Consider the following 27,902-nt stretch of genomic DNA (forward strand, 5'->3'; position numbering starts at 1 on the left):
GAACCTTCTTCTCGATTAGCACTCCATTTAAAATCTGATCTACTACCAGTGTCGTCGATATCATTATCATGATCGATCTTAGCTATCCCAATGTGAACCTTTTTATCCGTTAAGCTTTGTGAATCAGAAATTTTTTTAATCTTTAACTTATCAGTTTCCATGTTTGAGTTTATATTATTGGAAAGGTTTATTTTCAAATCCTTTTCTCTAACATCATGTTTCATTTTTGAGTTGTCAGCGGTCAAAGTCAATGTCAAAGGATGCTCATCTTTGTTTTTTTCCTTGATTGGTTCGATTTTATAACCGGTGTTTAAAATCTTAACAGAACGGATAAGATCTACAGAGTCTTTTGGAAGATGCGTGTTCACATAGTTAACTCCTGATAAATCTTCCTCTGAGTTTTCACACTGTTTGGGAATATATTTGCCATCGATATCTTGAACATATTGGTCCAAATTTTTGATGATGGGGTGATGTGGTTTGTTTTCCGAAATCTCATCAAACGCGATATGCTTTTGCGTTTGGACAAAAGTATCATTACTTTTTTTTGCAGCTGACTGAGTACCGCTAGTTGAAGGGTGACAAATTTGTTGATTATAAGTGCTCAAATTTATGGTTAAATTTGGCATCTTATACGGGGAATTTGTATTGTTATCATTTATCTGAATTTTATTATCACTACATTTGATTTTGAGATCCTCATCTTTGAGAGTTTTTGTAACCGTCGTTTCTTTTGGCACCTTAGACTCATGGAACTCATATGCAGGTACAAACGAAAATTGGTAGTTAGAACTTTCCCTCACTAATTTCTCATTTGACGGTGGTGTGTTAATAAAATTGGGAATTTCATTTTCACTTGCTTCAAAAATTGAATCCTTAAATTGTCGCGCTTTGATTTGCTCTAGTACGTCTTCCAAATTTTTAGGTTTAGCGATCGGCCCAAACGATGACTTTTGGTCCTTCATATAATCCTCGTAAGTTTCAAATATTTTTTGGTTATTGGTAGATTCCTTATCCTTAAGGTGTAAAGTTTTTAAAGTTCGTTGTAAGACGTCGTAAGCTTCTTTCGATATTTCATTATCTTTATCCTGGGTTCGTTCATTGGGAAACTTTATTTTGGAGTGCAACTGCTCAACTTCATCTTTCTTAAAAGTTGCCTGCGAATCCACTGCATTGCAAATTTTGGCATGATTTTGACGGTTATAAGTTTCACAACTATCCTTATGGTGGAGGATAGGGTAAATAAAATCGTTACCCTCATTATAATTTTCATCCACGTATGTTTGCTCGATCGTTTTCTCCTCTTTCATAATGTATTTCGATGTAGTGATAGGATAATTTTTAATTTTTTCAATGTGTTCTAAATCTTTCAGGGCTGAACTGTGAAAATACTCGTTAAGCTTGGTAACCATATCCATATTACTCTTTATAACCTCTGACATATGAGAAACTTGAGCTTCAGGTGTATCAATATTCAAATTTATTCTGCTGTTTTCGATTAAAACTTTTAAATGCTCTAACTCCTTTTCCACATGTCTGTTGCTTTCCTTAAATTCTGATCGAAAATCTTGCGATTGATTTAAAATGCTATCAATTGTAGCTATTATGCGAGTCGCTTGAAGTCCATTTGCAACTTTAAAATCGTCCCATCTATTTTGTAAATCCCCTAAATTATTGTTCATATTTTTTAAGAAATCCATGGTTGTAGCGTTCATTTTTATTAATGTCTCCGCCTCTAGTGAATTTTTTCTCATTGTATTTTTGTTTTCATTGTTCTCTATCTTAGCAGCATTATTCGTCTTAATCTCCGCAACATCTTCCCTTAGACTTTTTATCCTGTCAGCTATTATTTTTATTGTCAAAACTAAATCATGAGCGTAGCTGCCATGGTTAATAAAATGATCCTGGTGTGTTAGTGAATCGTTTATATTTACACATGATTCTTCCATCTGGAAATATTAATAAATTTATGTTAATGTTTAACAAAAGGAACATATAAATTAAATAAATAATTTTTTTAAAAATATTTCTATATATCATAGCCCATTTTACCTTATAAAATATCATTTCTAACTTGTACTATGGTAGGAAAGTAGGGGATATGATGTAAGATTGGCAGCGGAGATGAAAGGGGGTGGGAGGTAGGGAATTGGAATAAAATGGAAGGATGGTAGGGAGTTTAATAAATGTGAAGAGAGCAGTAAGAGGTATCTGCTAATTTTGATCTGATAGGGATAAGGTAGTGGTAGGGCTTCGAATTGAACCTTAATTCGAAGTGAACCAGGTTAAGAGAAAATATTTTGCGGATCTGAACCTTATTCAGAACCCGTTTACAGACTCCTCATGAAACGCCAATATTTTTAGAAATGTTATGGTGTATGGTTAGAGCTGAAGCTAATTTTTTAAAATTATTCCTACCAAGAGCGTCATTTGACTCTTTATTTGGGCGGGGATAAATGATATTTAAAAAAAAAAAAATCCAAATATTTTTCAATTTCTTTTGCTTCAATTGTATTTTAAAAATTTATGATCGAGCTTGAGTCTCCAAGAGTCCCTTTAGAAGCCACTCGGTTCACGATCTTGATCTGGGTTTAAACCCGAACCAAACCTGGCACAAATATTTCGAGGGCTCGAAGCTCTGAAAGAATCACTATAAAGCCTTCGGGTCCATTTTTAAAACGACCCGATTTCGATTTTTGTCAAAATAATATTTTGTAAGCCTAGAGTATTTGCTCTTAGATGATAGAATGGTGTGGACTTCTATTTGTTAAATCAGGCTTATATAATATTATTCTGGTTAAAATCTTAATCGGATCATGTTTAAAAATTGACCCGAACAGGGGTTTTAAACAACACTAGTTAATATTATCATTGATTTAGGGGGGGAGGGGGTATAGGAGTGTCAGCTTTACAGGTTTGAATTAATACATTTTAAATTTAAAAGGACATATAGGTAAAGTGCAAATATAAAAAACAATTTTTTTTATAAGGAAAATTGGTTAAAATTATACTTCTGATGACGGGCTAGACATTTTAACTTGAGAAGCTTTGTCAACATTTGAAATACCTATTAAAAATAAATAAATAATGGAATTTTATTTTCATGAAAATCAAACGATAAATTATTATTTTTAATATATGCGTTACCCGAGTTATCGAAAGGGGATTTCGCTTTAATCATTAAAGAATTGTCTTTAGAGCTTATCAAACTCAACAACAATTTTTGGGTTAAATCTTTAAACTGCTGCAACATCCGCTCCGTATTAAAAGGAGTAGATGAAGTTGGCTCTTGAGACGGTTCTTCTTCATTGTTTTGCCCTATGCACATCAGGGTCAACAGGATAAACAACCATATATCATATGTGCATAAATCAGGAATTTCTGAATTAGTTGACCCTATAAACCGGGGCTTGATAGGTAGGTACTGGGTCCAACCCCAGGGTAAGAAGTCCCCACAGAAAATAGCGCAAATTATTGAGATTAATATGGTAAATGAATATTCCAAAATGGAAGCGGGGAGATATACTGATAAGGCGCTTATGTGAACGAATTGCGACGTGAAACAAGTGAGTAACAATGAAGGCAAGTTATACAAACCTATAATACTGGGGTTAGCATTAATGTTAACTATTTTTGTCACGTGGTAGAGAATCTCCGATAGAATTTTTATTAAAAACTTTATCATGCTTATTTATATACTTTATTTATTTAATATATTACCAATAGAACAGAATTTACAAAAATTTAATAAAATTAATTTAATCAGAAAAACAAAAAGACTTTAATCATTATTACATTTTCGATCTTTTTTTAAACATTTTTCAATATCACTATTCAAACTAATTTTAAACAATCAAAATTTACAAACTATAAAATCTTACAAATATAGAGATATGATCAATTTATATTTTGCTAATTATTAAACCAACAGTCAATTTTTATCACATTCACAACACCTTTTTCCTATTAACCTCAACATACGATGTGTGTTAGCATCTTGGACTATTTGATTCTGAACTGTCAATGGTCTATACGATAACTAATTAATTCTAGTCTTTATACTTTGTTGCTGCCTATCACTTCCAAGACATTACTGACTTATCCTTAACTTCAACAAGGAAACTTCTAAATATTTCTTTTGTTCAACATTGTCTGTTTCTAGTAATCTCCCGTTAATTCATTTTTCAAGTCTTTTGTCAATTATTCATGGCTTTTAATGATTTATAGTAACCGACAACGCCTTTTTGTACTGATTCCTATTTTCTAAGATCTTTTGTCTATACTTAGATATCAATACTATTTATTCTTCATACCAACGATAAATCTTAGTCTATTCATCCATTTCTACCTAAAATAATCTATAAAACTTCATATGTACTCAGTAATTTTCAAATTATTTTTGCCTCTTATTAAACCTTAAATTTATAACACACAAGACCATTATATTAAATTGTATTATATACTAATGTCAATTTCCACAATCCCTTTACACTTAATTTAGCCTTTACTCATCTCTTCTTGAATCATTTGTCTATAATTGTCCTTAAGCTATTGATCATCATCTTTTGTCAACTATGCTAGTGACATAAATGTTTTCCCAAGAACTTTTTTTTTCTCTATATAAACGTTTTTCCAATACCCTATTTTTCTATATATATTCATTTTCCCCAAAACATCTTTTGTTTCTCCTTTTTCCAAAACCATATTTTTCTATTTATATTCGTCTTTCCAATGATATATTTTTTTTTCTCTTAAAAATGTTTTTCTAAAACCATTTTTTCTCTTTATATTCTTTTTTACAAAACCTTTTTTTTTTTGAGAAAAAAGAATACTCAAAATTTTATTTGATATATTACTTTTTTAAATTCTAGCGTAAATTTTCAATTTTTCGATGATCATTCTTCTGTAATTGTATTTGGAATTGAATAATAAGTTAAGATAAAAGGTAGAACTAAAGTATATAATATAATCTAACGTTATAAAAAATATATAAGTATTAACTAGAACTTTCTTATAATATTTTACTTCCAAAATATCTATTACTATTTGAAGGTCTTATTTTAGTAGCAAAAGAAATATAAATTGAAATGTTAAGATGGTTAAGGTTTTTATGTGTTGCTTACTTTCGGATAATTTTTCGTTCAATTAACATCGAAAAGTAATATACTTATGACTCCTGTATTTAGAGCTTCAGTTAACTTTGATCCATTTTGGGTCAAATAATAATTTTGAGTACGGGTGGATCATTCCTAATTGAGTCAATCAAATGATAATTATGTTTTTATAAAACTTTGAACATTATTTTTATGACCATTACAATCATCTTTAGCTTCGTAGGGAACTAAAAGGAAGAGGCAAACAGCCCAATAAAAGGCATATTATACGCTTATAACACGCTTACTATTGAATAATTCATAAATATTATTGGCTACTTTTATACTTCTTTTGATGATTTGCATATAATTATCAGGGAAAAAGGTACAAGCAAAGCAAAAAATTATCTGTAAATTTGATAAGTTATCCAAAGAATAGATGAATTAGTGTCCTGAGGGTCAAATTTTGAGACGATAATAAGAGAGGAAATATAGCTCAAAATTTATTTTTTCCAATCACAGGGGTTGTAGATAATTTTGATTTATATAAAGTAAACAAACCACTTCTAATAGGATAATACCAAACGATCAATTATCGTTGAACAAGAATAAAAGTGTAATCAGTTGATTAGCTAAGAAGCGAATAAATGAAAAAACCAAAATTAAAACATGATTTCGTTATGGGATAATTTGCTCTAATATGACTTCCAACTTTTCAAATTCCAGATAGAATTTTCTGAATACTCCGTAAATTTTGAGCAAGGAAAATTATCCAGCCCAAAACTTTCATAAAATTCTCTAAGAAAAACTACTTTAACATACACTTTTTAACATTAAAATTCCACTTTTGAAAGGTGAATTTACTAATAATTCAATACCTTGTATTTATTGACAACAAATTTTTAGGGACTGAAGACGAGATATATATAAAAACGATTTTTCCCAAAATCATCATAATTAACGGATTTGAGGATATCATATTATAAACTCTTCTTTGGATTCAGTTAAATTAATATATCGGGCAATATTGAATGAACAGTGATGACAGGCATAAATATGATATGTATTTAGTTAACATTTAAATTTAATGAATTCCTATTTAAATATAATTTTAAAACACTTGAAATTTATAAAATAAAGATTTTGACAATTGTTACTCATCTGAATTATATTATCATTTAAATTATACGAAATCCTATTTAATATATAAGATAGCAAAACAACTTGATTTAAATTTTAAAACTTAAGACAAGATTAATGACCGAAAAGAAAATAATTGGCTAAGAGTTTGACATAAGGTAAACTAATTCGCCACTTAGAATTGAAAAAAATTGAGCCCAGATCAAAACTTAATAGCTGAAATATCTTTATGCCTAATTAAGCTCGTGAAAAAGAATGCAAGGGTCAACTAAACATCATAGTATCTAGTTCTTTAGGTTTTGGTATCAAATAGTGCAAAACAGGCGGATAGGTAGCAAATTTTTTTAAATCCATGCCCACCCAGATTTGAAGCAGTCCGAATTTTTTTAAAAGCTTATAAGAATCAAATCTCTAAATAGTAATTTTATTCTATATTTTTAATGTTATACATTTTAAATTTAAGTATTCAGCAATAACCTTGATAATTTAATAACATTTTTCTATTTATTAGAAAAGTGTGATATTCGATCGCAAATATTGAATTGAGTCAGGTTAGGCCTAAACTTTATTGATGCTTTTACTCTCGGTCCTACAGAACTCTAATAGGGAGGAAATCATATTCCAAAAGTTTTATTACCTATTAAAAAAAAATATAGTATGTAAGTATATTAACCCTACTTATCTGGAGACCCTTTTAACCTAAAGCTCATCCAACTAATTGTCCCACTTTCGCTGTTTTGTTCTGCACTATTTCGCTGTCATGCCAGATTTTTGACTTCCTTTTAAAAACATAACTTTCATCTTAGTTCATATCATTTTTTCCATTTATTTTGCTTTCTAAAAAAAAAATATATAATAGGAGAACTAATTTCTTTCTTACTCATACCAAGAATCTTTATTTCGACTACAAAAAAAAGTATAATTTAATTTTTTATGTCAATCAATAAGTCAACTAATTTTACGACCCTGACTTAGGTTCGGATAAAAATCGAACTTTTTAACAACACTAAAGAAAAGTCTAATAGACCTAATTTTAGAAAAGTATATTTATATTATATAAATTTTTAATCTTGAATTAGTTTCTGTTAACGGGGAGGGCTTAAAACAAAAAATGTAAAATGTTTTAAATAAAAAGATATAGTTTATAGTAAGCAAGATTCCTTAAGCGAATCGCATCTTAAGATTATCAATTTCATTAATTCAACTAAGCGCTCAGTCATTATAAATACTATCGTTTATTTACTTGCTTTACACCGTGATGGATTAAGCGAATCGTGCTTACTATAAACGAGGCGAAAATTATGTGACATATCATATATAGGTTTCCCCTTTATAATAGAAGCATATAAATAATCCATGATAAAATAATAATTAGATCAATTATACAAATTGCTTAAATATATAAATTTAAAATATATATATAATAATAATTATATTGAGCGAATAATTTTAATGACAGGATAAAATAAACATTCTTTCAATTATCTTTATTTAAAGGTGCTTGTGTCAATATCGCTGGATAAAGAAGTATAGATCTTAGATACGATTTCAATGCAGCATATTCCTTGTTTTATTTTGTGTAAAAAATTACATTATTTATATATTATATTATATAAGAGATAGGAATGCAAAATATTTTTAGAGACCTGGCCTGAAGTTCGCTATTTATTTAAAAGCTTTAGAATTAAGCCAATTAGTTATGGTTAGTTTAGTTTCGATAACAAATCACCTGCACCTTTTAAAAGGGTGCCTTCTGATTTATTTGAAAAAATTTGAAGAGGTGATATAATTACCATAATTAAGGAGCTAAAGGTTTATCCTTGAACTCCAAACAGGAAGGGCTAAGCCTTCAAAAATATGAATCAAATCATTCATCGTATGTAAGAATCGTATAAATAACAACGTCGTTCATTATTCGATTCGTTTTCAAAATAAAATTTTTCCTGAGTTATAAAAAAAAATGAGAAATCTATCAGTCCTGACCAAAGTCCAATTTGGGTATAGGGGCCAGGCCAAATTTTTTTAAAATAAACCTGGGCCGGGTCGAATTTTAAAACTCAATTATTACCATAAATAATAATATTAGAGCTCTGCATTGGATCTATTTTTTTGAGTCAATCAAATTATTTTTTTTGATGAACCCCAGTTCGGCCCGAAAATATTTGGAAAATTTTGGATTGAGGAGAAACTACGATTTTTCAAGTAAAGTGGACAAATTTATAAGTACTAAAGGAAAATAGCATTTTTTAGCATTAGGGATACGGAGGTCCAAGCCTAAGTCATATATTTTTGTCTAAACTAAAATCTTAAATCAAGATCCGGCTTAAAGAAATACATAAGAATGTCTGTCCGATTCCGATCAGGGCACTAACTTATATAATATTAATATAGTGAGACCTTAAAGGATTTTGGCGGGATGTAATAATTTAAAAGGAAAGGAGTAAGTTTGTTATCAAGTTTCATATTTTTTTTATAATGAAATACTTTGGTTTGCTTAGCAATCTGCAAAGGGTAATCCACTTTGTTTCGATGAGCGTTCTTAATCCTTTCATCCCTGGATGCTTGACTAGCCGTTGGCTTAATATGAATTGCTGGCTTTATAGTAGAGGCTGACAAAGGTTGTTGTCGCTCCAGCCCATTCAAAATGGCAGAAATTTGTATGGGTTCCTTGAGGGATGACGCACGGAAGTAGGAATTAGCGTTAGTTGATGTTAGGTTGGATTCAGGCCGGGAGGATGGCAAGAAAGAAGCGTAAGGGACTATAGCTTGCGGCAAAATTAAACGACTCTCGGCATCGAGGCAAGGAGGCAACATTCGAGAACCGCCACCTTCCTTCGGGTTAAACGGTGAATAATCGAACTTACGTTTGATTTTTATTTTGTAGGCCGCCTTTATTAGAGACCCCGAACTCAAAGGGATAGCTGTCATTCATTACCGATACAAATAAAATGAATATCAACAAACTCGAAATTGATGCAGATTTAATTGTTAAATATTAAAATTAAACTTCTATTTTAAAAGCTTCCTTTTTTTACGGGCAGTGTTGAAAACCTCGATTTATGTGCTTTTCAAGAGACGGCTAAATCAAGATTTTAATTTTAGCTATAAACAATATTACTGTGAGTACATGAATTATAAGATGGATATTATGAAAATTAGGAGGATTAATATGAATATTATATAAGCGTTTTTATATATTTTTATTATTAAAATAATATGTTCAAGATGATATTATATGCGAAAAGTTTGGAGAAAAAATATTACAGATGATGTAAATTTTAATTTTTTTAAAAGAAAATTGTTATTGAGATTATGATAATTAATTTTTTTTTCTTGTAAGTTTTACACAATTATTATTTGTTGGTACTTTTCAATTTCTACATTCATTTTTTTTATTTATTTATTTTATAATTTTGATTATTTTATAGTAAAGGTATATTAGATCGTGCAATAAAGGATAAGTAAATTATCGTACATTTTAATTAATTTATTACTATTTTAGTAACTTTTATACTTTATAGACTGTGGGGCTTTTCAAACACTTATTGAAGATTCTAACTACTTGTCAACAGTTCTTATATTTTCCTATTCTTCAATGGTTCTTATTTTAATATCTTTTTACATTGCCTATGTCTCGATATTTCGCATATAAATTGTAGAAAGATTTGGTCCTCTTTATACCAAATCTCGAGGTTTTGTTAATGTATTTTATAGTTAAAATCTTGATTGCGCCACTTTTTTAAAGCGCCTCAATCAAAGTTTTTGGCAACACTATTACGAGCTTTATAGCAAATATAAAATTCATATCAAAAATTTCAACCCTTTTTTCATAAAAAAAAATTGGCCCCTCCTTTTTAGCATATTGAGCCTACTTTAGCATTAAGTTTATAAAATGACGAACCTTTGACATTTAGGTTTTGAAGATTTAAATCCATAGGCATCACGTGATCGATAGGATTAAGAAGGATAGGAGTAAGAACATTTCCGCCTATGTTGATAATATTGGAAGAACCAGTGGACACTTCTTTTTGTATGTATTCCAAACCTAATATTTTTTTAAACAGGTGTTTAATTAAGACAGGAATTAAAATCTGACTTATATTGGAGCATCATAATATCGTTCCATTATTTAAAAAACTTAATATATGCTTAAATTAGTTTTATCTATAAGAAAGTAGCATTATTACTAAAGGCGTTACTTTTTATGTTACCCATTACTTTATTTTTTTTATTACGATTATTTAAATTAAGATTTAAAGAAGTATCTATAGAAAACTTTAACTAATTTCCACATTAAAACCTTGTTTATATAATACAACCCTGCCATCCTCAGAACTTATTAAACGGATGTTAAGTGCATCAAAGATGTTAGTAAGAAATTAACAATCTTATTTATAGGATAAAAACTTTAAAAAATGCTATTAATTAAAAAAATTGTTAAAAAAGAAATTATCAATATATTTATTAAAATAATCATATAATAAATAATAATCTGTGCAATTATCTATTTGATTGTGTGGCATAATAAATGCTACATATCGATTAATAAATTTTTTTTAAAGATAACGTAAAAAGTAACGAAATGGCGTTAATATTTCTATAGAGTAACGCCAAATGTAATGGCGTTACTTTTATGAGTAACGCTAATAGCTTTAGTTTAAATAAGTTATAATATTCTTTTTAAACTAGAGGTTATATAAGTGTTAATGTAGCCTAGATATACATCATCGACTAATATACTATCATTACTAGTTCCTGGTTCGTCAACTTCCTCAAGGGATACAGAATTGCCTAAATGTCTTGCATTGGTCTCGAGAGATAATTTTAAGTATAAAAGGTTGGCCCAAGCTATCATGTTCTCTTTATAGGGTGGAAGGAAAGAATGGTGGTCCAAAAATTTAGTAATAGTGTTGTCAGTACTTGGATCTGCATGATTCGCGTTTGAATAAATATATATAATATTTATCAAAAAATTAAATTTATGTTTATTTTTTATACTTGGGACGATTTTAATATCGCGATTCACTATCTATGTAAAAATAAAGAAATTAATCATATAAATTAACAAACTTGTTGAATAACGCCATAAATTTCGTTGTATTCTTCATTGAATTGATCCTGATGTTTTTCGGTGAGCATAGGCCTCACCATTAAATTTGCTTTTAAAAATAATATGTGAATAATAAAATCATCACTTGATTGGTAAGGTGAATATAAAAAAAATAACGTTACTTGGCCCTATGGGGGCATAGTTCACACCTATTTCAAAGTTGTTATAATCTCACTCAAATTTTAATATAGCTTCGATATTTCAAATATTTATTGGTTACAATTATAATAAATAAATAGAAAATATTTAAAAAAATTTAATGATAAATAGAAAAAATATTTTATCAGTAAATTTTTATAATTATAATAAGAAAATGTTATTTATTCTTTTAAATTTACGCGAGTATCAGAGTAGGAGTATAGGAACACCCTAGCTAAAATAAAACGTTAATATTTTAAGAATTATAGAATAAAAAATTTTTTAAAAATTATCAGAGCCATAGTTTATGATTAAAATAGGAGGGTACTCAAAAAATTACATCAAAATATGCTTTTTTAGTGGCAACAATTTAAAAATCTCTGGTGTTTTTGATATGCCCCCTTTATATCACAGGTTAATCGCAATATAAAAAAATACTACCGTTATCTGCATTCACTTTGTCATTAAAATATCTCTTTGTCGAATTCCTGAAATTTAAAATAAAGAGGATAATAATTGATATATAAAAGTAGACTAAAAAAATTGTTAATTGGTTTTCAAAAGATTAATTGTTATTTTATATATCTTCTATTGACAAAAACCTAAAAATTATACGTTAGCTTAGAGCTATGAGCGCCCGCAGGAAGAGACAAAAGGTTAAACTAAAATTCAATCACCCCCTTCCCCCACCTATTGGTAAAAATCTTGCGCACGCTCCTGATTAGAGTACTGCATCCAACCTTTAATGGTCTGGCCTGTTCAAAAAAAAAAAATTTTCCGATTCCATTTTAAAATTGGTTACAAGCTATACTGAGCCCATCAATACTCTTCATTTTATATTTTAAGGTTTATTAGTTTAATATTGATTAGAAACATAAATTTTTTTTCAAATTAAAATACAAAAAAATAAAATAGGGAAAATTACTTCTAAAAATGTATAAATTAAAAGTTTAGGAACATAATTTTTAAAAAAAATTTAATTAAGAGTTGGCTCAAGTCTGTTAATCTTACCATAGGCGCCGACTTTATGGGGGCAGGCGGTCCTCGCGCCCCCATTGAAATTGACACATATTTTTTGAACATCAAATTAACATAAAATTTCTTTAAAAAAATTTAGAGCCTCCCAAGAAATTTTTTTTATATTTTCATTAAGTTTACAATTGAAAATTAGATCACTTTATTTAGCAGAAACTTATTTTTTTTTCATATAATAAAAAAAATGTACGAATTATAGAGATCTTGAAATATCTGTTTTTTGAAGTATTGGACTAATCTAAAATCTCCGGGATTCATTGCAGTCTCCAATTTTTTTCTATGAGTGTATTTTCTACCTGAAATCAGAAAAAATAACCAATTATTACGCGGGTTAAATGTATATGTATGTAGTTAATATATATTTTTTTAAAAAAATTATTACGCTTCTTCGTCCTTTTGCAGGTTATCACGCGGGTCCTAAATCGACCCCTATTATTCAATCTAAACTTTTTTATGATCCGGGCCAACACATCTTCGTCCACTTTTCCAAAATCCAAATATCCTAAAGATGGATTAGTATCAGGGCTAAATATTATTTTTTTTAATATAAAACAATTTAGAAGTAATTATAACAACATATAGTGCTGTTTAAAATATCTGGTTACATTTTTTTTATATTTCCAAAAATAATAACAAGTAATAAGTTGCTATTTTTTTTCTCGAATGCAACGACAAAGGCAACCAGCCATATATGAATAAGACATCAAAGTTATTTTTTAAAATATTAATATTCATTTTTTTTAAATCATGTAAATTTATTTAAAAAATTCCTATCATAATATTTAAAACACTATAAAAATTAAAAATACAATTTCATAATTGGGTTCCCAAAAAGGAACTATAATTATATCTAAAAATTTCTATTTTTTGGCGTATTTATAAAAATTCTTTAGCTTTGTTTGTAAAAAGCAGGATTTTTTTGCCTATTTTTTTTAAAAAAACTTATAAAATTAGCTGTTTGTGAAAGTCACTATTATCTTTACATAATGATTTACCCAAATCCTATGTCTCATTTATACCAAGTGCTACATTAAAGCGTTTGTTTAGTCTAAGGAAGCTTATTTTTAAAAAGCGCTTTTTTCTAAACACCAATTTAGAAAATAGTTTATTGTTAAAAATAAAATATAAAAAAAAATATTAAGCCCTAAAATATTATATTGTTATATTTACGCAAATAAAAGTTTGTGACTGAAACAGTTACAAAATATAACTTTTAACGACATTATGGTAAAGTTCGAAATGGCACTCTTAGATATAATGCTATATATAACATGGAAGATAAATAGATAAGTAATTTAAGCAAATACTAAAATGTTTAGAAAATAATTTTCAATTTATTTTTGATCCAATATTAACATTTTGATTTGAATCATGAATATTTTTTTTAATCTATCATTCTGATATATCGAACCGATATTTTAAAAATAAATGAACGAGCATGCCTTACGCAATATAAAAAGATGGGTGCCTACATATCTAGCTATAGTGTAGCTAAAAATAATTCTTAGATAATTAAATTTTAATCGAAATTTATATTAAATTATATTTTTATCATTTGGCACAACTGGATAGACCACTAATTGGGATAAATTCCGATGCAATAGAGGATTATACTAGATAATAAGTGCCAGATATTATGTCCAGTGGTTAGTAATAAAAAAAATAAAGTATTTCTTGATTTTTGTAAATTAAAATAAAAGAAAATTTAAAAAAAAAAGATCCCCCTCCTTCCTTCACTCAGGATGAATGGTCGTACCCCTCCATTCCAAGCCAGATGTTACCTGGGGACGAAACCCTATACAGTAATAAAGGTCAATTTAAAGAAAAAAATGTTAAGTAAATTATACCCTAATAAATTCCACTTTAAATCAAAGTCGTCAATGGTATCATTTTTTGGCTCAATATTTTGGTTGTTATTTTCGTCGGGATGGTCAGCTGGCTCTACTTAAATTATGATTAAAATAAAATAGATACAATCAACTCGGATATAAAGTAAAACATGTCTAATTTGGACACCGTTCAAATTAATTTTTTAGAATTGTTTGATTTTTTATTATTTTGGTAAAGATGTAACAAAAGGGTGGGAAATTTCGCTCCTCATCAAAAATTTGACTGCTCTCATAAGTTAATATTATTTTATGCTAATAAAAAAAATTCCCTCAACCCCCCCCCCTCCTCCAATGTAACAAAGATATCACTTAAAAACAATAATTTGAAAGAAAAATAAGCATATTAATGATTTTCTAAAAATAGGGACCAAGATTCAAATTTTTAAATAAAAAGCATTTTTTTATAAAAAAAAGTGAAAACTCTAAATTATTTTTTATAAAAATATTAAAGGTTTACAATATGTGGACTTAAAGACTTACAATAAAATTTACGGGCCTATGGCTCCCTCTATAAGAAACTCCTGAATGCGGCTATGCATTTGGGATTTATTTTTGAAAAACTTTTTAACTCTTACTTTTCTTTAGCTTTCATCAATCAATTCGTCACATTTTTGACGCAATAAGATATTTAAAAAACAGCTTTCACATAGGACAAAAATAATAGTAAAAAAACTAACTTGTATCCCTGGTGGATAGTGTGGAGTTTTGAGTTACTAATGTTTTTCGAGGGTTCTTTGCCTTTTTTTATATTTAAATTTATGTAAATTAAATTATTGGATGTTTCGTCAAAATAAATAACTTACCTCTTCCTCGTGCGTCCTCATATATGCGTCGTATAAAGGAGTCAATTCTTGCTCCAATAATTTAAGGCATTCCTCCATTTTTTCTTTGGAGTCCGTGTTACATCTTTTTATTCGCAACAAGATTCCGCATCTGCTCAAAACTTGGTTATCAGAACGAGAGGGTAGCAAAGCGGTCAACTTTGACCATACGAATCCATGTGTTTTAACAAATTTCAAAATTCTAGCATCTTCGACGCAATTCCAACTCCCGAATTTTAATGTGGGATTAAGAATATTTTGATACCTGTGTTTTGAATCGGTAACAAAAATTTAAAAAAAATTAACATTTCTATTTCGTGTAATTTTATAATCAATTAATTGGACCCATCATTGTCCTTAAGCTCGTGAGAAAAATGGTTTTTTGGGGAGGATATGATGAACATCCGGTTATAACTAGCATATAGAGAAAAATTTCAAAATTAAATTATCCGACCCTCAAAAATTTTTTATCGTGCTAAATAATGTTTGTTATCTTCCCCTTAGAAAAAAATTACTTTTTCCTAAGGTGTAATAAAAAACTGACTGTTATTTGATCTTGCCAAACGACATATTTTTTTAAAACAAATCTATTTTCGGTGGTTATTAAAATGAGTGTTATTAAACGGCTCATGTTGAGCCAATTTTTAAAAATGGCTAACTCAATATTTTATTAGGAATAATATTATGCAAGCCTTAAGATTTTGCTCATAGATGGCACAAATGAACATATTAACGAAATCTCAAGGCTTAGGCAATATTTTTCTGGCTAAAATATTTAGTTAGCCGTTTTTAAAAGTCGGCTTAAATCGAGCAGTTTAACAACACTAATTAAAACTATTCTTAATAATTGAAAAATAATTTTATTTTATAAAAAAAACCATTTAAATTTATTAAAATGAAGAAATTATCACAAAACCATATTGATTTTTGAAAAGTAAAATTGTTAAAAATAACACTCATGCGTGATGACCTAAGAAAATAAAATGCAGATTTTTTTTAAAAAAAACCTATTCATACATTGAGCCTCATTTCTGCTGGGCAAGAGCTGCGATACTTTACTCCACACCATGCCACATTTATCGACGGCATCTAGTAATAACTAAAAATAATTTATTATTTTATAAATGGTGGGTACAAATTTCTAACGATTAATCCTTAATTAAAATGCTGTCTAGTCTGTCGAGAAATGAAATCGGCTTTTATTATGTTTTTTATTTTATTTTTTTAAATCAAGAGATTTTCATAATATTTAAAAAAATCGCTAATTTTTTTCTAGAAAATTCTTACCCCCCTCTCCCTTCCCAATTATTAGGTAATTAATTTTAGAAATAAAATTTTTGGAAAAATTTGACAAATTTTTTTTTCCGTCTCCTAGTTTTTTTTTGTCGCAAGCGGTATTTGGTCCAAGTTGTGAAGCAGTAAATAGTATATATATATTTATTGTACCACAGAATATCATAAAAATGACTGAATTTACTAGGGATGTACCGATATTTTATATCGGATCGGATCGGGCTGATATTTCGCTCATTTTAAAATATCGGTTATTGGCAAATATTATAAAATTTTCCGATCCGATATAAAATGGCGCTTTTAACAAAATTTAAAAAAAATTATATCTAAAAAACCATTTATTTTTATAAATAAAATCGAAATACATTTTTATGTTTAATTTTTTTAATAGAAATAATTAGTTAATAAACATTCTGCAATATAGTTATTTTTTCGCATCTGTTTAAAAAAGTGTTCATTAATCTCTTCAGTATCTGTTTTTAGTGATGCTAGTGATATTAACAGTCCCCATCACCGCCGACATATCTCTGATATAAAAAGAATTCGATATATTAATTTTAAATATTAATTTCAAATTTCATAATATATTTTTTTATTACTAATTATGTAAATAGATTAATGTTATTACTTATTATATAAATAATAGCAATTGAATTGAATATAAACTATAACTGACCATTATAATATATTTAAATGACATATGTTATGGTATAGTAAAATTATAGATGTTGTACTAATAAAAAGTATATTAAAAATTAAAACCGGTATCTTTGCAGAATACAAAATTAGATATGATATCGGATCGGTTATCGGCCGATATCAATTTAATATCTGAAATATCGGATCGGATCGGCCTCCAAAAAGTGGTATCGGTACACCCCTAGAATTTACCAAAAATAAATGTTTCTCCTTTCTTCCAACTTTGCATAAAATTATGTTTGCCGGTAAAAGATGTTGAACGAAATTATAATTTCTTGAGAATTTTTTATCAGTGATTCGGCTATATTTATAATAATATAAATGTTCTCTTCTCTCATTTTAGAATTACCTTATAAAAGATACATTTACGGTTCCATAAATTATGACCTTCAATTTCAAAAATTGTTATTAGACAAGTTGATTCAACAAAATTGATGATCTATCTCATTTTCGTCACCTTAGCTGGAAACCATTAATTAGTATCATGATGAATAATACAATCATAACATATATCCTTTGTTGAGCATCATATTATTGTCATCAGCTGGATTATTTAAAATATCTGATCATCAGGCGGAGAGTTGTGTGATATTGGATTAAATAGCAGAGCTTAAACCCCTATACCAAACCTGACTAAAGATTTTAAAATATTTGAGCCGAGTTTATAAAATTAACTTAAAAAAAACTTGCCGAATGATAAAAAAATGAGCTTTAAAGCTTTTTCCCGTCCAATCCGAAAATCTATAGGACCAGCCTGGCCTTCGGGCTGGATTGGACCGATCTGCCACCACCTCTAATCTCCATCACAATATATCAAAAAAATGTGTTTTAGCGATTTTTTATAATAGGCAATTAAGTTTTAAAATGTATCATGATTTACAACTTTTTAAAAATGGATTACAAAGGTGCAGTGCAGTCCATTATTACAATCCAGGAATGCTATTATTGGCTAATGAGCATCACGTTATGTTATATGATAATTTTCAAAAAGTAAAATTTTACTCATTTTGTCAATTGAAATAAGATTTTTTTAAAAAAAGACAAGATTCTCACCAGCTTCTACTCTCACAATTAAGAAATGTCAGCAATTAGATTAATAATATCAAAATAAAATATTTAAAAAAACAAATGTAATTATGCTAACTTTGTCTTCTCTCTCGTCCCATTTCCCGGATTTAATTTCGGGATCCACAGATCTCTTGTAATGTTTGACCATTTGCACATAGTTTTTGTGAGGAAAATATTTGAACACGTGATTCCATAAAATACGCTGACCAACCTTGTATTCGGAAACCAGTTCTTTCAACTTTTGGTCTTCTGCTAGAGTCCAACTAAAATAAGAAACAATGGTATAATTAATCAAACTAAATTTTAAATAAAAAATGATCCTTCACATTAGAAAGTCCATAGGCCGGGCAAAAAAAATATCGCGCTGGGCTGGACATATTGTACAAAATACTTTTTGGGCGGGTCTAAAGTTTTGGAAAATGATTTTTAAAGTTGATAATTAGTAGGGCTATGCCGATATTAAACATCGAATAGAATCGGCGATGATATTTAGCGTTTTCCAAAAATATCGGATCGGTCCGATACCTGTAAAAACCGATCTGATCTTTTTACTTTTCTTTTTTTGTTATTTTATGTATATTTATTTTACATTAATAATATTTTCTGAATAATTTTTTTAAACAATACAAATGCACAACACCTCTTAAATTTTATTTATTTTTTGAAATAGATTTATAATATTTTAAAAGTTTTTTATAAAAATAGAAAGGAATACCCAAAGTTTTATTTATTTTAAATCTTTTTAAATAATAGCGACAATTTTATTATTTATACTTTAAATAAAAGATTTTTTTAAAATATGGTATCTGAATTATGGAAATATTTTACAAAAGACAAAGATAATTTTGCAAAATGCATTATTTGCGGAATTCAAATTTCTCGGGGAGGAATAATGAAAAATTCATTTAATACTACCAATATCCGTAAACTTTTTTAAAATTATTGCAGAAAAAAAAATTAATTCAATGCATAATTCGATTTTTTGCATAAAAATATTGATTTCTTAATTACATTTAGTTCAAAGGGATGTGGTGAAAAATCAATATAAATAACGGATCTGTGGATCGGCATAGCCCTAATAATTAGGCAAATTTATGTCGTTTTCCTTCATAAAAAAAAAATGTTAAAGCTTGTCGAAAAACCTCAATAAAAAATATTCCATGAGCCAGGTCAGACCGACCTCCGTCAAACTCGCATTCAAATTAAATGACAGTAAAATTTCATGATTGATTTGTTTAGATGGTCAAGCGAAGGCTATACTATATGATCACTCAAAGAGAACAATCGTTCATTGAATTTTTTTAATTTATTTAAATCAAAAACTCCCAAATTGCCAATATTATTGGACAATGGGATTGTCACTTTTCAGAGGTCTTAAAGCAATATATTCGTATTTTGCTTTTATCAGTTATATTATTGCTAATCATCAGATTATAATTGTAAAAAAAGTAAACTCAGAAGAAGGCTAGAATAATTACTTACAAAATATTTTTTTAAAAAATAGAAGATTTCCATAAAAACAATATTATGTTGGTAGATATGAATTATTGCATATTATTTTATATTAAGTATGTATGAATTATGTCCAAAACCAGGAAATTTAATGCTAAAAAAATATATTCAGTATTCTTTTAGAAAAAGTTAGGTTTGCATTTGAAGGTAACTAAAAATAATGCGAGTGAGGGTTAATATAATATTAAAATGGGTGTCATTGCATTTTAATTAATATATCATTACCCTTTAAAATGTTACAAGGATCTAAATTTGAATTTTCAATATCTTTTGTCCAATTTTAAAAAAATTATGATTATGGGCATTGGTGAGTTTGGGCCTAAATCATTTAGAAATCTAGTAATATCCTCTAAAAAGTAAGCAATAGAAAAATATAACCCTCATAATATAATGAATTAAAATGTGTACCCATTGCTCTCATCTTTCAAGTGTTTTTGGTACTGAGCCAGGCATTGATAGGGCTTTCGCTTAGTTCCCAATTCCTGAGAAATAGTTTGCCAATCATGCATCCCGTATTTTCTGACTAACTCTTCTAAAGTTTCATTCTCTTTGTCGTCCCATTCCTTTTTGTTGATGGACGGTTTAAGATACAAGTCCCATAAACGTTTACACTGTTTAGAACTTTTATTGCCAATGATCTGTTTTTCAATTATAATAATAATAATAGATATATTAAGATTCATAAAATTACAGTAGATATCATAAGCCAATCGATATTGTTATTGCCGTCCAAGTCTTCCAAACTTTGCAGACTCACTGGGGATTCGCTCAGGGATTTGATAGCTTCGTCAATTTCTTTGAGCGATTTGCTGATCGCTGTTATTTCTTCTTTGGTGACAGCGTTTTTCTTATCATCCATATCAAACGTGTCCAATAATTTTTCTTTTCTTTTAAAAAAAGAGCATAAAGAGGTTACACAAAAATATTTATATTAGAATTTCGGTTCAATTATTATAGGATCCATCTATAATTTTATATTACCACTCTTTTATAAACGCAGTAAACATTATTTAAAATTAAAGAGGGGACATTAGAGATATAACTTTGACCCTAATTCAATTTTAGACCAATAAGAAACGGAGGGGAGGGGGGGGGGGTGTATTTGATAAATGTTAAAGAAATGCCTGCATATTATCTTATAACCAGGGTGGTCGATTATTAAAAACAACCCGATTAAGATATTAGCCAAAATAATATTATGTAAGCTTGGAGATTACGCTCATCGTAAGATTTGGACCTCTATTTGCCAAATCTCGAGGCCTAAATTAACTTTGGCTAAATTGGTTTTTTTTAACAACCTAAGTCAGTACCTTGTTTAAAATGATTTTTATTTTCAAACCTGGAGAGTTCTATAATAACATTCAACTTATGAATTGTCAAATAATAGTATAGTATGTATCACAAATTGAAGGGAAAAATTTACAGTTCCATAGTACAATCAACTATTCTATATAGTTCGGAAACATGGCCAACCAAAGAATCAGACGAGATAAGTCTACAAACTATGGGGATGAGAATGCTGAGGATGATTGCTGGGGTAGTACAAGAATACTAGGAAGTAAGGTAGTGCCCATTAAGACTAAGATAATGGTAAGCAGACTTAGGTGGTATAGGCACACAATGGAAAGGCCTATGAACTACATAGGAAATAAGATTGAGAGTTTGGAAGTGATGGGTAAACGTAAAAGAAGAAGGCCAAAACTTCAATGGGGCCATAAAGTTAGAGTCAATATGAAGAAGTATAAATTAGATAGATAGGAAGGAGCTTACAACCAGAAAAGGTGAAAGCTAAAGAGAAAAAAAAAGAAGTATAGTATGTATCCATATAATTTATTTTATCTTTAAAAAATTTTACAAACTACTTTTTAATCAAAGGTTCACACTTGTTTTTCACTACGGCCGTTTCGATTAGTTTGATCATAGTATTGAAATCTTCATTGCACCCTAATTAAAAGTGAATATTTATGTTTTATAATTATTATAATATTATCATCAAAATATATATTATATCTTAAAGTACGAGCTCGCTAATATCAAAATATTTCTTACATTTTTTTTGGAATATCTTGAACAATAAGCTTTCTTATCGTAAATGTAGTCTTAAAACAGATTTATCATATAAATACAAGGGATGCAAACCCTTCGATAAAAAAAAGTCCAGGTCCGGGTTCAATCAATCCATAACATGCTACATGATACTTATAAAAAGGCTGCCGAAATTTTATATTCGATCGTTCATAAAAAATGAAGGGGGGAGGGGCAGTGAAGGGGAGATTGTGATTACATCTTGAACGTTGGACATTGTTTGCTGAGACGACATTCAAAGATTCCCGTAAAGTCACGTCAACATTTTTCGGAGGTATCTAATAAAATTTCATAATTTTTATTAATAAAGGCATTTTTATAAGTTATTCGACAATATAAACCAAAAAAACAGTTGGACCAGCTAATTAGGACAAAAAAATATAATTTTCTTCGACCGAACTTGAAATAATGAGTAGAGAGATGCAGGAACATCGATATTTGATATCGGCCAGTATCGACCACTACTTGGTATCTGTCAGTATGGATCGATACTTTGTATCTGTCAATATCGATCGATACTTTGTATCTGTTAGTATCGATCGATACTTGTCATTATCTGTCAGTACCAAATGTGACATGATAGGTCAAGACGTGAGTGTGAATAAATTTTAAATAGACGACGGGCCATCCTGCGATTTTTGTCGTACGGGATTAGACGTGACCATAAACTTCCCGTGAATCACAAAAATTTTAATTTTTAAAATTGTGTTTTTATAAATATAAATTTGCAATGTTATAATTATGATATATATTTTTTAATTTCATTTAGTTCTTTTTGAAAAAATAATTTTTGAAAACAAAAAAATAACTTGGCATTCTATAGATAAGATTTTTTTCCCCGGTCTTCTAAAATTTCAATTGAATGAAAAAAAAAAATCTCTCAACTCTCGTTCAGTAATGGAAATATGGGAATAAATAAATTTAATTTATAAATCTTTTATTTAGAAAGATTAAACATTTTAATAACTTATTGTTTAAATTTTCTCATATTTAACTACCTAAAATACTCAATTATTAATTTTCCCTTTATATTTAGATTAACAAGCTTTTAAAAAAAATGTATATTTAAATATTATTTGCCTTCTCTCTATATCTGTTTTTAAGATATTATTTTTTAAGCTTTTTCATTGCTCCTCAATTGTTTGAGTAAGGGTCTAACATTTACAAAATTTTTGGATGATTTCTAATCACAATAAATATACATAGTACAATGATTGTAGAGTCTTATGCATATACTTAAATTATTATCAATATTCAAAGAATGCTCAGTAATATGGAAACAAAAATTAGTAAAAACCTTCTGAAGGTGATACAATAATATCAAACCCCTAAAAAAACAGGAAAATATTTCTCAATAAAGGAAAGATTTATTATATAGATTTAAAAAAGCGTGAAAATATAGCAATAAAGTTTTGAGAAATTTAAAAATCCCGTAAATTTTCGGGCGCAATGGGGGTGATCAAAATATTGTCTTTCGTGAGCGCGCGGGTCGGGTCAAATTTTTTTAGTAGTAAGCGTGAAAGGGCGTCATTTATTTTTTGCAACCGTGAAAAAAGCCAAGAATAAAAAAATTAGGCCCGCGCACACCTCTTGTGCCAATCGATACTTAATATTATCTGTTATCAATCGTACTTTCAAAACCGATACCCGGGGGCGATATCCAAAATGATAATTCATTTATTTATACCAAAGCCAATATCCTAAACAGTTCATTCGGCCGGATTCATTTATAAATTTCTAAAATCTTTATGAAATAAAGAATGTAACGTTAATATTTATTTCTAAGTTTTAACTTTTAATTTATGTGCATAATATAAATTTTATAATTTAATTATAAAATTCTAATAATAATTTTAAAAAATAATAATATTGATTAATTATATTTTTTCTTTTCAACAAATACAAACATACTGCCCTATTATTTTTTTTGTATTGCTAACTAGTTAGATTCATGGGCTCGGATGATTTAAATCATTGATTTTTTTATCCGTTTTTTTGAACCCGATTTATTTAAATTAAACCTTTTTAAAAAAAATCAATATGAATAATAATTTTTAAAATAATAACGAATAATAAAATATTAATTATTCGTAATTTTAAATTAATGCGGTAAAATAATTTTTTTATCTGCTCGTTAAAAATTTCCTAAAAGAGAATATTAAAATAAATTATTATAAATTGTAGGCACATGTAAAAGAATTATCTTTATTTACAATTATTTTTTGTAAGATTATAATAAATTATGAAATATTAATAGAATATTTATAGAATAAATTGGATTCAAAATTAATGATTCGAATATATATAATTTCGATTTTCTGTAATCAGAGTTCCATAAATTAAATTTCATAAATATATTGTTATTTATCGTCTGTTTGAATTCAAATTTATTAAAAAATGTTTCACTTTTTTTAATATATACCGCTAATTTAATAATCAAAACAAGTCAAGGAGAATATTAGTATGGATTTTAATTTAAGCAGAAGTACTGTATATAAAAAATTATTAAAACATTCGAGCCTAAATTCTAGAAATCCAAAGTTTCAAAATAATAAAAAAACAATAGGAGAGATGAGTATTGAAAAATATTTGTTAATAATCGATTTTCAACTTTTTAAGATAATGAAATTCATTAAAGGGCAAAACAATATCATTCCATCTACCAAACAAAGTTAAACTGGGGTATCTTTTATAAGGTAAAAATATCGATTTTATGCTAACATTGTAGTTTTTTAAATAGTCTAAAAAGGAAAAAAAACATTTCAATGTGATTGATTGAATATTAACTTAAATGGACCATTGCTTTGGACATTAGACATTAACTGATTGGGAGAAGATATCTTTCAAATCATGTCTTGAAGTAAGGTTGGAGATGAAATTCTCTAAAGAGTTATCAAAAACAAAGATGAAAGTTATTCAAAATAAAAATGTGAGTAAAACTCACCACAAAAAGAATCTGTTTTCAATATAAAATTCAGAAACAATGCTACTTCCATCCTCAGTTTCTTTATTTACCAATGACAACTTTATATTCAGCAAGACAAGTATTTCCGCCATCATAATGCCAAAACATGCAATAAATGGATAAATATTTTATCTTGATTCCTACTGAATCCAAACTTATTGAAAATATAGTGTATTATGAAGTCAGGAAGCAAATAAAAAAAAAGAAATTATACTAAAGAAGGTTGAGAGAAAAAATATAGAATTTGAGAAATATTCTTGAAGATGTAGTTTAATTTTCCCTACCTAAAAAAATAGAAGAATTAAATTAAAATATGTTACATTAAATAAAGGATGGCAAATATTTATAAAACTGATTTTATAATCATCATATTTATATGTATAAATAAATATTTAATTTGATCATTAATTTGATAATTGGTTAATTATATACTATAAATATAAAAAATTTCAAAAGGGTACTATAAATATTAAAAATTTCAAAAGGGTACTATAAATATAAAAAATTTCAAAAGGGTATGCTAAAAATTATTTTTCCTATACTAAAAATTTTCCAAATCAAAATGTAGGAAAGTTATTAGGATTTTATTACAAAAATTAAATCAATATCACAAAATATAAACTTTATAATTTCAATTAGAAACTAATTTAATTTATATAAAAAATTTTTAAGTAAATAAAATGTTATAAACTATTGCTAAAAATAATTTAGTTATTATTGGATTATAGATATTATATATTATAGTTCAGCTTATTGCTGAAAAATATAAGATGCATAGTCGATCATATTGTTTAAATAAATATGGAATTAAATATATTATTTAATTTTAACTTTATGATTTTTATCTGTAATGTAACAAGATTTGAAGCCCATAAACTGTTTAATTTTATTTTTATCATCGGTATTTGATTGACTCGAATTTAAAGTTTGTAAATGTTGGCTAATATCCTCTGATTCTTGTATTAGTGCTAGCTTTAAATGAAAGTATATCATGAATATTATATTTTATATTAACTCTGTTATCTTGAAATGTTTCTAACAAATCATCAACCTTTTCTAATACTTTATTTAACTTTTCAAGGTATAAATTGTTTAATAAATTGTAGCTCTCTATTTTCTCCAAATCGATACAATCCTTTTGCTTTTCCATTATTCAAAATTTTAAAATATAGGCAATTTATAGAAAAGGGAGATGAATGACATATAATAACGAATGTCTATTGGGCGGATGTATATATTACAAATTATCTTGTAATCCTACGCGAGATAAAAAAAATTGCATAAATGACTTATTCATTTTTTCTCCGAGTGCCAGCGGCATATTTACGGTATCCATTTTAGGAATGTCATGAATTTTTTTCGGCTAATATTAATTTTGGATTTCTTTTTTTGTAGTTTATGAATGATTCCTTTTTTTGCTAATTTTGGATTTATCTTTTTTTTATTAAAGAATAAAGGAAAGAAATAAAAAGAAACCTTTTCCAAAATAAAACTCTGGACACTCCACTGCATTCCATAACGAAATAATTGCAAATACAATGTAATATGACGTGAGAATAATTACGTATTATATTTCTACTTAAAATTTGATTAAAAAGGATGTAAGTAAGAAAAATGTAACGATTTATCAATCGCCGATACAGCATAATACCTGGAAATGTATCTGATATAGTAATGTCGATACAATAATAGAGATATTTTAACGATTTAAATTCAAGCTATAGATTTTTTGTACTATCTTCCCACACAGACTAAATTTTTTAAAATAATTTTCCAAATATTCAATTAATAAGATATGTTATATATAATAATGCTTCTAGCGCAAGAAGTGTAATTTAACGCATGGCCAAATTATTTTAAAAGATATTAAGGTATAATTTTAGATGGAAACTCTTTAAGTGTCTTTCACGTTTTTCCGGGTCTCCGCTCAGGTGATCCACTGAATCATCAATTATAATATTTTCCCAGGAATCATTTTTACCTTTGAAAAATATTCACATTAAAACTCTTTAGCCTTGCTATTTAAGTTTATTTTTCCATTACTCTATTCAAAATATTAATATTTTTCCTATAGCATTTCTATAGATCACTATTTAAAAAAAAATTTTTATTTCCGATTATTTTTCATCCCTCATTCACCGAAGAATTTTTTAAAAAAATAACACACTTATAAAGAAAATTTTTAAAAGAGTAATTTTGATGAATACTTTTTGGCTAGGTTATTCCGAGGCCGAAAAATATTAAAAATGGTAATCTTGTCCCAAATTTCAATAAGGCAATTGCAGTTACTCATTTGTAATCACTTATTGTGGTAATGCACTCGCGGTAAATATATTAGCGGAAAAGGATTCGCTCTAATAGTGATAAGGCCATTTTTTTCGGAGCGATAAATTTTTGCGCTAATGAATTCGCTCTTATAATATTAAGCGATATTGTTTGCGAAAATAACTTTTCGCCATAATTGACATAGGCGAAATTTACACGCAACCAGTCTACTGAAGGGTCAAATATATAAAAAAATTTGTATTTTTTTTACTAGGAAACATTTATAAAATGAAATAGAAAATAGTTTTCGATGAAAACTCCTATTGTTTTTAGCAGAATTTTTGATTTAATCTTGAAAGATTTTTTATGCATAAAAATTACAAAAGATTTATTATTATAAAACATTTTTTTAAAAAACATTTTTGGAACTTTTAGGTAAAATAATCAAAAATCTCTGTTCTCAGTAAAAAAAATCTTCAAAGATAAAATTTTTTTTGTAAACTCTGTTTTTCGTATCTCTGAGCGATTAAAAGTTTAGAGAAACCTATCATTTTGTTTATTTTTATTTTTAAGTTTTTAATATTATAATACAAAAATTGTAAAAAGCTGTAATTTAGCGGATTTTTGAAAAATTAAATTTTTTTAAATTTTGTTAGAAAACTCATAATAATTGATCGTTTTAACATGCTTAGCTCTCATATTTTTAAATCTCTTTTTGAAACAATTCACAATATAAATCAATTAAAATTATTTAAAATAACTAAATTTTTAAAAATGCATTTTCAGGAC

At 27.7% G+C, this 27,902-nt stretch overlaps 1 protein-coding gene across 1 annotated transcript; it reads right to left on the reverse strand.

Moving 5' to 3' along the window:
• Nucleotides 1-7,595: 7,595 nt before the first annotated feature.
• LOC135931345 (uncharacterized) lies at nt 7,596-25,998 on the reverse strand. Its single transcript, XM_065468394.1, has 20 exons — nt 25,864-25,998; nt 25,680-25,820; nt 22,083-22,161; nt 21,661-21,742; nt 20,490-20,685; nt 20,207-20,436; nt 18,363-18,549; nt 16,234-16,325; nt 15,209-15,491; nt 15,083-15,143; nt 14,364-14,457; nt 12,899-13,041; nt 12,707-12,812; nt 11,923-11,969; nt 11,304-11,392; nt 11,232-11,262; nt 10,983-11,159; nt 10,135-10,278; nt 8,718-9,154; nt 7,596-7,797 (listed from the first exon to the last, which is right to left on the reverse strand). The coding sequence occupies exons 1-20, from the start codon at nt 25,996-25,998 to the stop codon at nt 7,711-7,713; spliced, it is 2,841 nt and encodes a 946-aa protein (XP_065324466.1). The 3' UTR covers nt 7,596-7,710.
• Between the last annotated feature and the right edge of the window lie 1,904 nt (nt 25,999-27,902).

This window comes from Gordionus sp. m RMFG-2023, chromosome 1, assembly GCF_954871325.1.
Source record: "Gordionus sp. m RMFG-2023 chromosome 1, tfGorSpeb1-WG-v2, whole genome shotgun sequence".
Lineage (NCBI taxonomy): Eukaryota > Metazoa > Nematomorpha > Gordioida > Chordodea > Parachordodidae > Gordionus > Gordionus sp. m RMFG-2023.

Excerpts from the sequence above, each read along its gene's own strand:
- LOC135931345 (XM_065468394.1), bottom strand. The coding sequence starts at position 25,998 with ATGGAAAAGCAAAAGGATTGTATCGATTTGGAGAAAATAGAGAGCTAC. Across the intron at positions 20,686-21,660 it reads TGTGAACCTTTGATTAAAAA|AAAAGAAAAATTATTGGACA; the intron begins GTAGTTTGTAAA and ends TTTTTTTAAAAG. Across the intron at positions 16,326-18,362 it reads GGGACGAGAGAGAAGACAAA|TTATTACTAGATGCCGTCGA; the intron begins GTTAGCATAATT and ends AATTATTTTTAG.